This window comes from Protopterus annectens, chromosome 10.part0 (assembly GCF_019279795.1).
Source record: "Protopterus annectens isolate FY-2018-M chromosome 10.part0, PAN1.0, whole genome shotgun sequence".
Lineage (NCBI taxonomy): Eukaryota > Metazoa > Chordata > Ceratodontiformes > Protopteridae > Protopterus > Protopterus annectens.
The window spans coordinates 117,774,071-117,792,835 of record NC_056744.1 but is presented as its reverse complement, the minus strand read 5'-3'; the positions used below and the strand labels follow the sequence as shown (position 1 = coordinate 117,792,835).

General features: G+C 38.8%; 1 protein-coding gene across 1 annotated transcript in view; it reads left to right on the top strand.

Moving 5' to 3' along the window:
* The window catches only part of NOL11 (nucleolar protein 11), a 1,613,635-nt gene that overhangs the window by 1,014,038 nt on the left and 580,832 nt on the right, over positions 1 to 18,765 (top strand). Inside the window, exon 6 of the mRNA XM_044086719.1 lies at positions 1,677 to 1,753. Coding sequence (XP_043942654.1) covers positions 1,677 to 1,753 — 77 coding nt within the window. The remainder of the gene's footprint in view (positions 1 to 1,676; positions 1,754 to 18,765) is intronic.

Genomic DNA, 18,765 nt, shown 5'->3' with positions numbered 1-18,765 from the left:
TTCTTCCCCTTTTTCTAAAACCTGTTGTGACTAATGGCCCTGGTGATGACCTTCAGGAGGCTACAGTACACAGAAAAAAAGCCCTTCTTGAGCCATAGCTGTTCAGCAGTCTTTCTTGAATGCCTTCCCAGTGGTGTTTTGTGCTGATGCCCATATTGTAAAATCAGAAATATGTTCAGTTATGGTATTTAAGGGTGTGTACAATTAAAAATGTTTAATCTTCAGCGTCCACCCTTGGTTCAAAGTTTCTTCTGATGCCAATGTTCAAAATGCTGACGTTTTGGCCTTACTCCTGCTACATCTAGAAAATCCTTTTACCTTGTTCAACTTGCCCATCAGGCCTGTCTTTATGTCTCATTTATGTCCTCCCTAAAGTGTCTCGTTAAGTATAATGCCATCTTCAGTATGTAGTTTTCACCTAAACCAACTCGAGACTGCAATTTTTCCTCACCAAAAATGTCTTGGGTCTTGGTGTGCTTGGCTACTCTGACAGACTAAAAGCTCTATCCCTCTACTTAGCCTCATATGAGCTGCTGCCTCATTATCTCTATTTAGCCTTCCATAGTATGAATTATCCAGCATTCTTTGAACTCCTTCACCTAAGTAGAACCACTGGTGAGGCAAACATGCTTGAGGCCTAAACCTGTTGCACGAAATTAACAGTGCCAGCTGGTGCGTTTAAGTACCTAACCCAAAATATCCCACATTTCTGGAATGGGCTCCCTTTACATATCATATATTTCTGTGGTAGTCTTTAAAGCCAGTATGAATGCTTGAATAGGTCATTGCAAATTCTAGCGAAAAATTGCTTAATGGGGGGGGGGGTTATTAAATTTGCAGCGCATCTTAGGTGATAGGTGAAATGGCTGATCTTTTCAGTGGTTTCTTAAACCTTAATGCTTAGAGGCTCTGCCTTTCAATTATTGTAGCATTCTTAGCATTTTTTCTGTATTTAACTTGAATATGCGTTATTTGTGAAGTTTGCTATTTTTGATTTAAAGTTTTTTGGATATTGTGTCATCAGTAGCATTGTTTGAGGTCATTTGTACTAATAGCATGCACTGCCAATGACCTAGGGCATTGCTGCTTAATATAGAAAGTTTTGATATATTGAAGTGCAGTAACTGTTGCATAGAATAAATATCTTTGTAGATCTGAAACTCCAACCCTGTAATTTCATTGAACACTCATTGGGGAAGTTGCATTTAGCTGCCGAAATATGAGAAGCTAAATATATATATATATATATATATATATATATATATATATATATATATATATATATATATATATATATATATATATATATATATTCAGGGCAGTACTGCTTGCATCACCTGTCTTTAATCTTACTGTGAGCACACTGCATTGTAAGGAAAAGGGTTTTTTCCCCAATGTTCAAAATTTAGTTAACTGTCACCTAAGATATGATCAGCTGTGAATCATAAAGATGGCACTGTGAAAACACTGCTGTATTAGTTGCATATAACTGGTTATATTGCTTAAATCAAAGCTGCAAACTCTGCTTACTAGAAACTGTGATGCTAATTAGAGTAGACTTGTTTTATTAATTCTGGAGCATCTCCATATTGTGCATTCCTAAATTTTTAATACAGGGTAATGGTCTATGTACTTCAGTACAGTATGTGTTGCTGATCTTGTTTTTCTTTTCTGAGGTTATTTGCATATCTGGAATGTGAAGTTTCAAACCCTTCAGTCTTCCAAGGAGTTGCTTGGAGGAAACTCTGGGCAGGTGAGTTATTTTCCAAGTTTAAAATTGACTGTAAAATGTGCACAATGGGTATATAAAATTATACACTGGGGTGCGTTGCAATCTTACGAATCATAAATAATTAACAGTGGTAACTAATATTCATTCTTATTTAGTTGATACAGTTGGAGGCCTTATTGCTAGGGATAGTATAACATTAAGAAAATCATTTAATACAAATGCCATCGCTTTTATAATTATACTGTGTAGTCCGCAAAGCTAATACCCAACTAGAGCTTGATTAATACCCATAAGAACTTCACAACTGAGGTAAATTATCAGAGACCTGGAAATAGGTTCATAGTTTTTATTATATACTAGGCTAATGACCAGTGGGGCCCTTATAAGACTAGCCATTCAATCCAAATGTATCCCTTGAGTTATTGTGCTTATTTTAAGGGGTGTATGTTGGGCATGATGTAATTGCTGCTTTTGTCCATCAAAGACATAGGTGTCGGACCAAAATTGAATTTTCAGTTTCCCATCCGCTGGTCCAGGTTGTACTTGAGTAGGGATGGGAAATTAATTCCAGAGAGTGATGATTCTCTTGCATACCTGTCCCGCCAACATGTCGTGTTTGTCCCAAGCAAAATTATTAAATCCTTAGATCTAGTAGTTCTAGTGTTAATTTTGCAGTTATCTAAAAGGTCCATCAGAGCAGGATCCAAGGATGCCTTGTATGTGGGCATAAATAGCCTCTCAGCACTCTTTAGGAAACAAGTGTAGTGAGAGAGAGGACTTTGAGGTGATCTGCATATGACTCGAGTTTGTTCTCTGTATCTTTTGTGAGGAACCTGTCTGGCGGTTCAGTTGCTGCATGTGCCTGGTCAGGCATGTACTGAAGGGGGATGTTGTACTCAGATGGGTCTGAGGGCCGAGTGCAGTAGTACAGTGGCACAATTACATCTTTGGACCTGGGTGTCATGCCATTGTAAGTTGAGTGAAATAGAATGGTTTTCTTACTATCCAAGACATGTTGGTTGAAAACTAGGTTATTATCTTCAGAAATCCCCAAATCCCTAACTACTGTGTCTACTTTTATGGATGTTTTATCAATGATGTAGTTTCCCAGGTAGCAGATTTCCAAAATGTAATACACATTCTTGTCATTGAGTTTTAAACTGTGGCGCCAGTCATTTGTCGGTGTTGCATTGTACTGTAAGATGGGGGGGGATCTGATTTTTTCCTAGCTTACAATCTGCAAACTTGGTAAGCCAGAGTCCCTTGACTTTGGCCTTGACTTCTGAAAAATAGATGTCAGAGGAGTGGGCCTAGCATAGAGCCCTGGGGGATGACTGGTGACCTTACCTCTCTGTGGAGGTGGTCTCTAAAATCCAAACTTCCTGAGTCATGTCTGTAAGCCAACTGGCTATTCAGCGAGTTACATAGGGGTTTGTGCAATTACTTGAGTTTGTTTACAATCTGTTAGTGGGGTGTTGCATCAAATGCCTTAGGTCAAGGTAGTATGCATTATTTTGCCCTCATCCATTGTCTTGGTGACCTTCCCAAAGAAGTCCCATGTTCAGTAGGCCTTTGCCGAAACCATACTGGGTTGAGTCCAGTGCTTAAGATTTTTTGTCATTGCTAGCCATGATGGTTCTTTACTTGGCTTTGCATACAAGACTAGGCAGACTAATAGGTTTGTAGTTCCAGGGGTCTGTTGCTGGTCCACTCTTCATCTATAATTTAGTTTTTTTTCCTCCCTGCAATAATGTAATATGTTCCTCTTAAGTACTTTCGAACAATATTGGCGATCAACCCCCAGCTAAAATTGTGTGCCTATTAGAGACCATTAACTTAGGAGCACATAGGGAAGTGAAGTGGTTTACAGAATTGTCTAACTAGCATTTAAAATGTGCAAAAATAGTTGGTACAGAAAGGATTCTAAGTTTTTTATTTGCTGGAGAAGTCTCCCAGCAATGGTATCATTATTTTTTTAACTTGGAGTAACTGTCCTGTACTGTAAGGTTTGAATTGAGGAACATATGGGTTTGAGAGAACTTGAGTTGTTTGCTAAAAGAGGGCAAGATTGGAGTATGTTAACTGGAGGATATAGATGAATTAATTTTTTCTAATTGCTAAGATATGCTGCTGAGTGTGGAATGCATAAGAGTTTTGTCTGAAAGCATTTGTTTCAATATTTTATACCACACACAGGTTGAGAAAATTGTCTAATCTTTCTCCTCATCAAGAGGTATAAAGAAGGGGCTGTCTGATCACAGGAACATGCATTTTTGATTGCTTTAGTTGGAGTACTTTTGAAGAATTGGTATTAAAAAAAATGTATATACTGATATATGTGTGCATGTATGTGTATATGGTCCTCCTTCAAAACATCTAAAGCCCGACGCATCGAATTTCATAACCTCTAAAATGTGCATCACGACATCGAACACTACAAATCACATGAAAATAACATCCCCTCCACATAAAACGACACCAAACTAACGTAATTTTTACTACGTTTCTACAGGGGGCACCCCCCATAAATTAAATAAACCAACTCCTAGATTGCACTACAGTGGGAAAAAATTAATTTCCTAACCCAATTGTATCACGATCACCATAAAGAATATACACATAATGTCTACATCACTTACCTGTATGGCCTAAAAAAAACAGAATGGCAAAATGAACACTAAATATTTTAAATTTCTACACTATATAAATAACTGTAGAAATAAAAACTACATCTCATAGTGATACCATAAGATTAACAGATTAAAGTATAACATTTACATGTTTGATAAACTATTACATATTAAAAATTTTTGATGCTATGAAATTTGTTGTGGGTTTTGGATGTTGTGGGTTTTGGATGTTGTGGGTTTTGGATGTTGTGGGTTTTGGATGTTGTGGGTTTTGGATGTTGTGGGTTTTGGATGTTTTGAAGGGGAATCATATATTATGTAATATAGCCAATACACATTTACCTGTTCAGTATTTATTAAACATAAATGCTCACTTGGAACATATTGTACTTTCTAATTGGTTCCACTTGTTTGCCAAAGAGGTTTTACATTGTGTAAAAATTTGAAAGTAAATACAAGGGAAATCCTCACAATATAATCTGTAATAACTTAAATTTTGACTTCTGTCCATTCTATCTGAAATATCTGAAACATCCATTTCAGCATATTTTTTTTCCTCGTACTGACATTTGATGATGAAATTGCAGATTCTTTTGTGTCCTTCATAATTTACTTGACATCTGGTGATTGCTTTTCCTAACTGTTTGTTTTTAAAAGCAGTGCCTTTTACCCACTTTTATTCCGTGTTTCATCTACACTAATAATCCAGAGATGCAGTGATTACCACATCTCCGTGACATTAAACATTGCAGAAGTTCTGCAGTTTTCTCTTGTACTGTTCTTATCTAGGATATTGCTGAATGATGTAAAAAAATTCCCCTATAAAGTCAGTATCGCATTTCAAAGACGTGTAATGCTTTGGTACATTCTAGAGAATTTTCCACAAGTGTAAAAATACTTAATGCATTTCCAACAAAACATCAACATTTTCTCTCCTGTCTCATGTCTTGGAGCTGTGGTAGCTTTTACCAGTCCACACTATTGTGCTAGTCTTAGACTAAACTTTTATCTCTTTGCTACCACCTTCTTTCAACATTCTTACTTATGATTTTGCTTATTTTGTAACCACCAAAGACTCCATTTCAGCCATTTGTATTGTCTACAGGTTCAAAGTCTTAGTTTTTATTGTGCATTTCTGTATTTATACAGTAGTCTTCAACCATATCCCTGCATTGTTTCCACATCAGTTTTCTTCCTATCGTAAACTACTTCAACTCCACTAGTCCCCTTCAAGTCTTCAGATGACTGGAAAATTCTATACCTTGTAGTTTCCAATCTTCTTGACCATTCTGTTGGAGCAAATTTGTCCAACCAAGTCAGTTTCTCTATCAGTGAGTTTATTAGCTCCACCACCCATGTTCCTCTGCACATACTCCTGGCCAACCTTGAATACCTTAATTATGCATCCTCTGATTTCTCCAGATATTTATATTAAGATGGCTTTAAATCTTGAATGGTGATTTGGGTCCAGTATCTTTTACTTTCAAGTGTTTACCTCAGTCATGGATTCTTAATCTTCCAGCTTCTGTCTGCAAAGTTATGATCTTTTGCAAATTTGTCCAACCAAGTCAGTTTCTCTATCAGTGAGTTTATTAGCTCCACCACCCATGTTCCTCTGCACATACTCCTGGCCAACCTTGAATACCTTAATTATGCATCCTCTGATTTCTCCAGATATTTATATTAAGATGGCTTTAAATCTTGAATGGTGATTTGGGTCCAGTATCTTTTACTTTCAAGTGTTTACCTCAGTCATGGATTCTTAATCTTCCAGCTTCTGTCTGCAAAGTTATGATCTTTTGCACCTGAGATGGTTCTGCCCATATGAATTTGGTGCTGCTTTTTCTAATTTTTGTAAAGAAATTAAAAATCATCTGTGGAAGAAACAAACCCGAAGGCTTAGTTAATACTAGAGAATGAACAAGCCACTGAACAGCCTGAATTCTTTGTCATGTTTAGACATATTCTCCACTTCCAATATAACTTTCTCTAGCTTTACTTCCTAAAGGTAAGGATAGTGACCCTTGAATTGTCTGTCAGCTTCCCGTAAGTAAACTAGCTGATTGGGATTGGTCAGAAAGAGGTACTTGTCACACAACCAGTCTTAAATCTTTACTGCTTTAGAACTTTGGGTGTTAACCTCATGTCCAGTAATATTGTCATATCAACACAGCTTCTGAAATATTATTTCCAGATCTCTTCCAGAAGCTGTTAAATAACGAAACAAGTTGTCTTCATATAGCTCCATTTTGTGAGTAAATGTTTGCAGCTCATAACCTTTTACTTGTATTTGTTTAAATTTATTTCCTAAGGACGCAAGATGAATAGCAAATTTTAAGTGGAGAAAAAGGGGATGCCCTTACCCTAGTCCCTGTATTAATTGAAAGCTTTAGAAAGTCTGTTCTGTCTATACCCAACACTCCACAAGTACCTGACAGAATTTAATGATGTATTGCTTTTATTCTTTTTACAAGAACTTCATCACAATAAAATACGTCCCTGTAAGACAAGCTTAGATATGCTAAAAAGGTAGGTGTGACAAGAAATGCAAAACTGGAGCAAGTGCAAAATGCATTCAAGCCAGGTAAAACATCACAGTTTAAGGACTTGCCATTACAATTCTCTACAGAGTAAGATAGTTTGCCAGTCACCCCCCCCCCCCCCGTCCTCCCCACACACACACGCACTGTTTTGGAAGACTTTCCAGTACAAAAAAGTAAACTTTTAAAATCCTTACAAGAACTTGAATATTTAAAGCATTGTTTTCACCACCAGTTTTTATAGAATGTAAATGTTCGTAGATTCTTTTATTTAATCTTGTCTGTTTTTCCAATATAAAAAAACAGGCCATGCAGAACAAAGGGCTACCTAAACCACCTCAGTGGTGTTTCAGGTATATCTGCCTTGGCAAGGAATAACTCTGGGATGGTTCAGAAAAATCACTTGTCCCTCAAATGTAGCAATACTAGCTACATACACCACACTTGCTGATACGGCCAGAGATAGATGGAGTGGCCACCCTCTGCTCAAGCGTTACTAATATCGTTCAGTGACTTGTGTATCAAAGAAGATGTGGTGCTTAATTTTATTAAGACAAGGGAAAAAAGTACCAGAACCCTGGACCATCTATTCTTAACAGTAGAGCATATGCCAACAGCATCCAGGGAATGACGTAAGACCGTAGATTGTGTGGTCAAACAGAATTCCTATCCTGAGGATGTTGGCTAAAGGTTTTCTCAAGATGTGTGCATAATGATACCCTTGTTTGAAAGAATGGGAACTACAAAAATGTAAGTTGTTGGTAAAGTGCTGCGCTTGTATACGGTGAACTCATAATGACTGTTAGCCAAATTCTTGTATAAATCTAAATCCGTGAAAGACCCAAATGTTGAATGTTAAGAGAATCCCAGAAATGTAGTAGTAGAACCAAGATATTGAAATAATTGGTTAAAGTACATTCAATTCTTCACACCAAACAATAAATATCCTGGAATTAAAGATATAAACAAATGAAGGGCTAGAACTCACTGCTCCTTAGAAACAAGTGCTCCGTGTAGCAGAAAATTAGACTGGCTAAGGGAGCACAGGCTTCCCTTCTTGTCACTTCAGATGATTTCTTAAAATATTCTTTCTGAAATGCAAAAAAGTTGTTGATTAGAACCAAGTCTATCATAATACAAAGTGTTGATATTCCTTGAAGACATTGGTGTTGAAACAGTGTCAGAATGCCCAGTGGATTGTAGAATAACGGTGAACAAGTGATTGGAAGTGTATAAACTCAGTATCTGTAATTGGCCATTAGTCTTTCATTTTTCTTGGCTATAGTAGTCCTTAAAGTCATCCAGCTTTATGTAAGAAGTGAGTCACTTCAAGTTTAGATAGCTGTTTGCGAAATGTTTGAAAATTTGTTCAGTCCTTTTGGAACCTTTCCACATTTGAGTTTTCAAAAACGCTTTGTTCTTATGATTCAAAATGGAAACCTACATCAAGAAATATTAGTAAATAATAAATATCCCAACCATTCATAAACATAGTTCCTAATGGTTTTATCTGGTTATCAAAATATTTTTGCACAAGTGGAATTACACCCTCTTACATTCCTTATTTAAATAACATCATTTCCTCTTTCCAAAAGTTCACATATTCTAACCATTGTATTAAAGACTTAATATTTTTTGTTTCCAATTGCATAAACAAATCATTGCTTAGAAACTCGTAAATGCAATAACATGCTAATATTGAAACAAAGTAACGTAATTTATTTGCTGCAAAATGGTACTGATATATAAAAATTTATGGTCCAAAATACAATCACAATTAATACAAGAAATTAATAAAATCCACAGGTAAAACATTATCTTCATTATATTGGAAAAATTTTCACTTGGACGTTTTTACACATAGCTTTTGTCACTCCTAACAAAATTACAGTATGTATAAACCGAATTAAATGCTGGAGATGTGATTCTGAAATAATAGCCAATTGGATGCATATGGTATATGAATGAGAAGTCCTCTCCCATTTTTGTAAAAAAAAAAAAAACAAATTAAATTTCAAGCTCTAGGGTCAGATAGATGTAATCTTTCTAAATCTTTAGTTTTACTTGATGCTTCAATTCCTGAGAATTCCAAAAACCCAAGTGCCTCCTCCTTGGTCTATTCTTGCTATAGTCATAAAAGTAATTACTAAAAATTGGAAAAGTAAAGTTACTCCCTCTAGTGTTGAATGTATTAGTATGGCAAAAATTGTTTGCAGTAATGAATTGCATACTATAAAGATAACTTCTAATACTACACATTCATATAACTCTTTGCTTAAACTTTAGACTTGCTTGAAAAATATTAATTGTTATTATGTATAACTTTGATATATTGATCAGCTCTGGACCTATGTAAATATTTATCTTCTCGGTTCATTGTATTAAAAGAGTAAAAATGCATAGTTCTGTTGTAGTTATTTGAACTTATGCAATTTTTCCAAGTTCTTTACTGAGCAAAGCCTCTTAAGTGCTTTCTTACAACTGTAAGACCTCTTTGAATCTGATGATGTGCTCAGGAGTTAATTCCATGCAAAACAGACAAATGTGTCAAAACCCAAAAATTGTGTACTTTGTGATGTGATCCACGTCACTTACAAATGTCTTGTATAGACATTGACTGCAATGTACTGATAAAAAGAAAAACTTTATTTATGATGCAGCTAGCCCAGAGGCTGTGATGTGAAAAGTCTTTGAAAACAATTTGAGTGACTGTTTAGGCCAGACACTGTTGCATCACTAGACATTAATAGTGCTATTTGCGTACTTTAAAACCAAGACCACTGACATGATTTTTTTCACTGGTACATACTTTTTCTTTCGGGTTATTATTAACACTAATTTTAGTGGGTTCTTTGTTTTAGGTGATTTACTGTTTGTAGTGACTAAATTTTTAGGTTCATAGATGATTACTGTGTTAATGATCATAGGGGCCTTTTTTTATACTTCTTCTCACTTCCCAAATGTGTCTGACAAGTTTTAATACACTAGGTTTATTTTACGAGTTATACGTAGGCTTGGGCATTGATGGTCAAGCATTTATAGGCTGCTTCTGTCTAATAGAGTTATGCTTGATTTGGGTTAGAGAAGAATTCTGCTTCACATGAATGGGAAGCCTGCCATAGAGGAGTAGTCTCTGAGATGCATACCTGTCCCTCCAGCATGTCCTATTTATGTTCCAGATTAGGTTTAGGTCCCTAGATAGGGGAGTCCTGATGCTGTTAGCTTTGCAGATGTGCAACAGGTCCATCAGACTAGGACTAGAGGATGCTTTGTAGGCCAAGCTTTACATTGTCTCTGAGTAGTTTGTAACAAGACTGAGTACAGGGATAGATGTTGGGCAGCTACTTCAAACGTTTATGCCCTGTATTCTTTTTGTGAGGAATCAGTGTGGATGCTCCAGTGGTAGCATATACCTGGTCAGGTACATACTGAAGGGGGCATTGTACATAATGATTGATCTGAGGACAGAGTACAGAAGAACTGTGACATACTTGGACCCAAATCCCATAACTGCTTATAAGATGCAAAAAATAGAATGGCTTCGTAATACTGTAGGCACATGATGGTAAAAGGCCAGGATACAGTCTACATGCATTCCCAAATCCCTGACCCAGTGGGGTCTAATCTTGTAGGTGTATTTTCAGTGTGGTAGGTTCCAGGGGTAGGCATCTTCCAAAACACTCTGCATTTCTTTGCAGTGATATTTAGACTGCGATTATGGTGCCATGTGTTGGTCTGCCAGGCCATATTGGAGGGTATTTGTGTCTTTGGGGGATTGTATCACTGGGATTCTATCACTGTACCTAGTTTTGCCATCTGAAAAACTTGTTCATTCAGAGGTCCTTGTTGTTGGCCATTACTTCAGAGGAATAGATGCCAAAAACGAATAGCCCCAGCACTTAGCCTTGTACTCTGCTAGTGACTGGCCTTTTGTAGAGGTAGACTACCCTATTCTAACTTCTTGGGTCCTATCTTTGAGCCATCTGGCTGTCCAGTGGGTGACATAGGGGTTTATACCCAATTTTGTGAATTGGTCTACAATGCCAGAGTGGTGTATTGTGTCAAATGCTTTGGCCTGGCCACGGTAGTAATTATAGTTTTGCAGTGATTTAGTGCTGTGGTGACTTTCTCAAAAGTCCATCAGGTTGCCTGTCCTTGATGAAACCAAACTGGGTTGAATCCAGAGTTTGAAGGTTTCCTGTGACATTATTTCCATGATGATTCTTTTCATGGCTTTGCATATGAGACTAGTAAAACTTGCGGGTTTGTAATTGCCTAGGTCCATAGATGGCCTGCCATTATGCAGAGGGTTGATAGTTGTAGCCCTTCCTTTTCCATGGCATGAAGCCTGCCTGGAGACTAGTGTTAAGTAATGATCTCTAGTAGCCCTGATAGATCATTTCATTCTATTAAGGAGGCATCCTGGGATATTATCAGGGCCCATCGATGCAGTGTTTTTGGCCTTGGAGAGCATTGAGGTACCTGCTCCCTAGTAACAGTTGGAGAGTTATGGTTGAGAATATTTCCTGAGGTATGTTGTGGAGGTAAAACTTTAGCGGTACATTTTTCTGCAATGGATTTGCTATATCTTCTGGATCAGTATAGGTGTCTTCATTTACAATTAGTTTGACACCTTGTTGTAAATTGCCTTTGAGGTTGTGGGTATAGCTATAGAATGCCTTCTGATTCTTTGGCCTGGGAGGCTATTTTTACTTCAAATTTGGCTTTGGTAGGCTTGATTATCTCCCTGAATTGCTTGTTTAAATTTGAGGGAGCGTTACCTTGCTGGGCATTGCACTTTCTTTTTTTTGTTGTTGTTGTGTCTTTCAGCTTTTCCCAGTTAGGGGTCGCCACAGCGGAACTCCGGTCCGCTAATGATTGGCAGTGGATTTTTACGTGTAGAGTTGCCGGCCCTGACGCACAACCTTCAACGATGGTACGCCCATTCACGCATGTCTCCACACAGAAGACGCTCTAGCTGAGAATCGAACAGGACAACGTCTTACTGTGAGTCGACAACGCTACCGCAGCACCACCACTGCAGTACACGCTACCGCAGCACCACCACTGGGCATTGCACTTTCTAATTATTGCTATTAATTTCTTCCTTGTATTACACAACCTATTAATGCTTTTACCAGGATGGTTTCCTTTTTGTCTAACTGCATATTCCAAGCAGGTACAGCCATTAATGTGATTTTTCAGGATTTTCATGAACAGTTCTACATAGGCAGCCATGTTCTCAGGGTTTGGGGGGGGGGGGTGACATTTTGCCAGGGTGTCACTTAATAGTGGAAAGTTTACCTTAAATAATTCCTAAAAGTTGTAGGGTAGCTGATGTCCCGGGTTTTATTTTTATTCCATAGGAGCCCACTTTATGGTCTAATCTGACCACTGAGGGCATTACATGGCAGAGGAGAGGGGTGCATTGTTTTCCTGTGCTTATGTGGACCAGGTCAAGGATGTTAGCACCCTTAGTGTGTATACGAGCTAGCTGGTTCAGGGTGGTTGTTTACAAAGTCAAAGAATCTCTTGGGTCTGGATATTTGGGGTTGTGTATAATTTCCATCTTTATAGTGGGGTAGTTAGTCGTCTATTAATTTGGTGTTTGGTTGAATGTGAGTGTTTTCAGTATGTTTAAGTGTATTATGAGCTTCCTGGGTTATAGAGGGGGATCTGTAGCTTGCAAGAATATGGTCTGGGACTTTGCCTATGGTAATTTGGATTTGGAGAGGCTCAGGCATGTCCTACTGTTTTACCAGCCTTGAGGTGTTTGTTTTTGATGTAACTTGAGACGTATCCATCTTTTGTCTCTTCCTTTGCAGCAGCTGGACTATGTGTGGAAGTCATAGCCCTGCACTGCCGAGGTTCTCGCCATAGCTTTAAACTGTGTCTCAGTAATTGTGCAGACATCTACATTCTCCATGGTGAGGACAGTTTTCAGGGACTGAGTTTTTGCTGAGACTCCTGGCATTGAGAAGCAACACATTTAAAACTTCTTGGGTTGGTTTTGCTATATCAGAAGGTTTATGTTGGTTATGCCTAAAAACGTGGAGTGGGGCAAAGTTTTAGCAACTATTCAAAAGTGTACCGGGGACAGGTGCATTCTATCCCTGGCAAAGCAATGTGGTCTGTAAACTATATCCTCCTGGGCTGACAAATAGATTACCACCTTCAAATGGCACTTAAAATTAAGCCTGTTATTAAAGTCCTTTATTTTCTGTTCATTGTGGCACTTTCCTTTGAGAAGATAGAATGGTGCACAGTGCTGAGCTCACATTGTCCTGCGACACGCTCAGAACTCCATGTCAGTCTCCATGTAGTCTAGGGTGGTATGAATCTGCCATTTATACCCACATGAATGGACTCATACTGGTCCTTGTGGTTCTTCAACCCAAGTGTGTATGCTTGATCTGTCTGATCGTGGCCCCTGATAGACAACTGACCATAACTCTCTCCTTACTTAGCCTGGTGAGTGGGATATTTTTTCTCTCGCAATGGAGTCTCCTATGACCAAAATATTTGGTTATATTCCTTTTGGGATTAGAAGCTGAGACTGACATGTAGCTGCATGTGTCATGGTGGGTGTTTTTTTGGTAGAGTTCTTTTGAGCTAGTTGGGGATACTTATTGCAAGTGCAATATCTAGGAGGCCTTTGGAGTTTAGGAAGATTACCCTTAAGGGCTTCAGCATATGTAGGTCTTTGTTTTCTGATCCATATTGTGTGTGGGTTTCTGACAACCTGTATGGTATGAAGTGCTTGTGAGAGCCTTTCCTCCAGTGACCGTTTAACTTCATTTCTCGGGTACCATATTAGTTTGAAAATTAGGTGGTTGTCAATAAACATGAGACAATTACTACATTGTCTCAGAATGCCTGTATCCACCAAACTGGCCATAGAGGTAATAGTGTGTATCTATGATTACACATCTTTATAGTAAAATGTATAAGGGGGTGGTATAAGAGGGGTTTACAGCTGGCTAACTTGGTTAAGCATTTACGACTAAGGTCTTGGGACAGTGGTCCTCAGTGTGTGAACTAGTTAATCTTTGTGCAGCTAATTACTGAGGGAAATCTCAGAGGTTATGTCCATAATAGAGATGAGACTATGGATTCATGAAAAAAAAAAAAAGGTATTAAATTAAACTATTTCTTGAGTTATGGCACTGGTGATCTTTAAAGTGCCGACAGTCAAACCTGGAACTTCTCTATCAGGAGAAAGTATTGCTTTTTTTTTTTCTCTCCCTGGAAGTTGACTTCCCTACAGCAAGGGCAATACTCAGACCTTTGGTACATGTACACCAATATCTTTACTGTAGTACTTGCGAAAACTGTTCAATGGTTCATTGAGAAGATTTAACTGCCGCATTTTATCCCCTCGACATGTCCTTTTCTTGTGATCCCTGTCAATCAGGAGGAGTTTCTTTAAGCCGACTATGTCCCTACTAATGTATGGATGCCCTTATTCCCACAGTAAAGCAATAGTCCCTAACAGTAGATAAGTTAGACCTAGTCATGGGAACTCGTCTGCTACTTAAAAGTACAGAGACAGTGGGACTCCCAGTTATGTGATGGTGCATACTAGAATAAAAACACTCTTGGAGATGGGTCATTGTGAGAGTAGTCATGGCCAGCAAATTCATGTATTCAACTGTCAAGGTAGTATCTTTTCCTACCAGTTGTATTGATTAGGCGTGTAGGCATGGGGCACTGCATTACTGCATAGGTATATACTGGACTAATGGCCACCAGGGCCTTTATAAGCCTAGCTATGCAACTCAACCCAGTTGTGTCCCCTTGAAACATGCTCCTTAATTGGGGAGTTGTTTTTTAGGAGGGGCTTTTTGTTAGGTTGCTAAAGTTGTGTCGGAGAGGCAAGTTACTTAGGAAATGTTTACCTGTCTGCCTATGTCTATAAGAGACCTGGAAGCCAGCTTGGAGATGAATTTGATTACCTATCCAATGGTCAAGATTACATTTGATGGGAAGCCTATTCCACAGCATGGAGATCATTTGAGTCTCATATCTGTCTTGCCAACATATTATATTCATGTTGCAAGCAAAGGTCAAATCCATGAATCTAGTGTTTCTGGTGCTGCACATTTTGTGGGTGTGCAAAGGCTCCATCAGGGCTGGATCTAAGAATGCTTTATATTCCTAACACTAATTGTTTGTCGACAACCTGTAGGAGACCAAATATAGAGACAGGGCTGTAAGGCAGTTTGTATAGGGCAGTGTGTTAATACCATGGATTCTCTTGGTGAGTAATCTCAGTGGAGGTTCCTACTGTTGTAATATGCCTAGTCTGGTACATGCCAAAGGGGCCATTATATTCAATGATGGGTCTGATAAGGGATAAGTAGAGTGGTACTGTAACTTCTTGGACCTGAATGCCATACATTACTTATACGTTGGGTGACAAAGAATGATTTTCTTACTACCTTGGCTGCATGCTGGTCAGAGGCTAGATTGCTGTCTACATATGTTCCCAAATATATAACTACTGGGTCAGCTTTTAGCTGTGCTTTATCAATGTAGAAATTTGCATCAGTAGACATTTTCCCAAATGGAATTGTAATGGCCTTCTTTGCACTGAGTTTTAATCTGTGGATTTGACAGCAGTCCATTGTCTGCTAGACCCTTATGCACAATGTTAATGTTGGGGAGAATTTATGAAAGCTCCTAGTTTGCAGTCATCTGTAAACTTGGTGAGCTGGATGCCCTTGACATTAGCCCCTATACCTTCGAGAAGTCGATGCTAAACAGGAGTGGGCCCAGCATGGAACCCTGTGGTACTCCACTGTTGACCTGCCCCTTGGTGGAGATGGTTTCACCAATCCTACCTTCGGTCTAATCTGTGAACCAACTAGCAATCCAGAGAGGTCTTTAGGGATTTATGCCTAGTTCGTAGAGTTTGCTCACAGTACCAGTGTGTGATGTCCAACTCCTTACCCAGGTCAAGGTCCAGTATGTTTGAACCTCTGAAATGTGCACTAACTGAGTATTTGTGTTAAAGTCCAGGAAACATGCCTGCAAATTGGAATCCGTGTACGTTTACCAGACTGTAGACGTGTAGTTAGTCTCCCATGAATAGTGTTTGGTTGGATGGAGAGTGAATCCAGTAAGTCTACATAAGAATTGTGGGATTCTTGACACACAGATGGTGACCCATAACTTGCTACGGGGCTCCTATCTAAGGTGATTTTGCACATGGATGAACTCCAGAGTATCATCATTTGTAACCAGCATTGAGGTGTACTTGTTGATTTATGTAGATAAATAACCTCCACCTTTAGTCTTTGTCTGTGTGGCTGATGGTCTGCATGCCTGTAAGACACTGTAGCCTTGCACTGCTAGGGTTTTTTTCTGCAACTTTAAACCATGTCTCTCTAATAGCACAGATATCTGTATCCTCCAGAGTGAAGAGAGCTTGCAGGGTGTGGAGTTTCTTTTTAAGGCTGCTGGCATTGAGCAGTCACACCTTTAAGTTCTATGGGTTTTATTTGTTGTGTCTGTAGGCTTGTCACTTTGGCATTGCCTAAAAAAAGGCTCTAAAGGGTTGGATAAAATTTAGCCAAAATCTGCAAGCCTGGGGATGACAGGTGCATGCTCTCCTTGGCAAAGCAATGTGGTCCGTTGACCATGTCCTCCCAGGCTGAAAGATATTGAATCCAGCTTGATTTACACCGTACACTAAGGCAGTTAGTCATTTTTGGTCATACTGTGACATTATCCTTGGTATAGGTAGAATGATGCTCAATGCAAGGCACATACCTTGTCTCTCCCATGTAATCCCAGAGGGGTACATCTTGGGTCATTGACACCCACATCGATTGTGATAGAATCATACTGTTACCAGTTGTAACTTGATGGAACCTGGCTGCAGATAAGCAACTGACCATAATCCTGTCCTTGTCCAGTCTGATGAGTGGAGCATGTGTGTCTTACAGTGAAGTCCCCAAGGATGAGAGTTTGGGAAAAATTGTTTGCATTATGGGGCTTGCTTGGGGGGGGGGGTCCTTTGGGTGTATGCTTATGTGGTGTTTGGTATTATGATGTATGCTTTAGAGATTGCTGATAAGTATTGCTGTCTGCAGGCTTAGGAGGTTTTAAGTCTGGAGAGATTGCTTTTTAGTGCCTCAGCTTAAGATGATTTGTGTGTTGACGCAGTGTGATGGTAGTTAACCTGTTTATGCTAGATTTCTGCCCCCAGGGAAATTGTGCATGCCCTTCTCTAGCATACTGTGTTGGGTTCTTTAAGGATTATGAGGTTGTCCGTGAACATGAGAATTGCTAAATTTTTTCAGGATGCCCATATCTACCAAGTTGGCATTGGAAACATTTGTAAATTGCATATCCTTGTCTGAATCTGTGTTTGGGTGGGTTGTTAGTGTACGAGGACTGGGTTTTAGAGGTCTGCTAGGATGGTCCCTAGGGTTAGGGACTAGAGTTGAATAATGTTAGTATATGGTATTAGCACTAATACTATGTCCTAACACTGTCTGATGTGGAAGCTCTGAGCTTGACTGTGTGCAATGTATCACTAAATTGCAGGTTGCAGTCCTATTACTAGTTTTATAGGTAAACCGCTGTGTTTTCCAACTCAGACCAGGCCACCACCTACTGCCACTAGATGGAATATTCCAGTCCTCAATGTAAAAGCATAAAAAGATTGAGTGTGTATGGTACCACAAAACAACTTGAAATTACCTTGGCTTGATAATGGGTTTAAGTCAATCGGACCAATAACAAGACAGAGCAAATGCAGCAATTTCAGCTTTAAGTACAAATAAAACAAGAAATCAGTAGTGTATCATTTAAATAGCTTTTGGAAGTGTGATTTTTAAATAGAAGTATATAGTTTGTGCCTAGATGGCGTATGATGCAAACAAAAAATCACTTGAGAGGCAAGAACACCTTGCATTGCTCAGCTCTGTGCGACTCATCCAAGAGCCTTGCAAAAGCACCAAATTTATATAGGTACTTAAAAACAAATAAAACTTCATAGAATTCTTTTTAATGGATAAAACTGCAGGATGCAACTATTGGCTACAAGCAAAAATACAAAGTAGCAAATTACAGAGCAACACTGCCAGTAAAGCTTCTCAAAAGTGCATTTCTCAGCAATCGGCAAACAGTTTAAATCGCTTTCAAGTTCCCTGGTATTGATGTGCAAAGCAGTGAGATAAATCTTACATGCAAAGGATGGCACAGGATTTATTCAGGACCCTCGAGTGAGAGAAGGATGCTAAGCAGATGAGCACTTTGTAAACACTGATTTGTAGTAAGGGAGGAGAGCTCAAGAGTAATACTGCTGTAGGCGTTCTCTCAACTTCTTCCCTCAAGGGAAAAAAGGGACAATCAAAAGCACTTTAATGAAATGTTGCAAGGGGACACGTACTTGACAAAAGGTTCTTTCAAAAGTAATTTTGTTTAACCAGGCTTATACTTTTCAAGGTGCAACTTTCCACTTCGTAGGCACACATTACAGTGGCGCTTGTTGCAATTAGCCTTATTGAGATCTCAAGAATGAAACATGGCTTATGCTGATATCTTGTTTCTACCAAGTTTTGACTTTGTGTACAATGTGTGAGAGAACAGCCTCCAGAGGCAAGTTCAAAGCTCTGGGAGTCTGGCTGGTCAAACTGGTGTACACTTCTATTTTCCTTGGTTTACAAATTGTGCAGCAGTATGGATCCGTGAACTCTGCTACTGCTGCGATAAGTCACAGCTGTACTTTGTAACTATAACATTGAGTAACACTACATATACATAGCGTAATGAATATTTTAAAATGTGTTAATGTTATAAAGCAGAACAAGGGAAAAAAGTTTTTTAGCGTAAGAATATTTCTTGGAGAAAA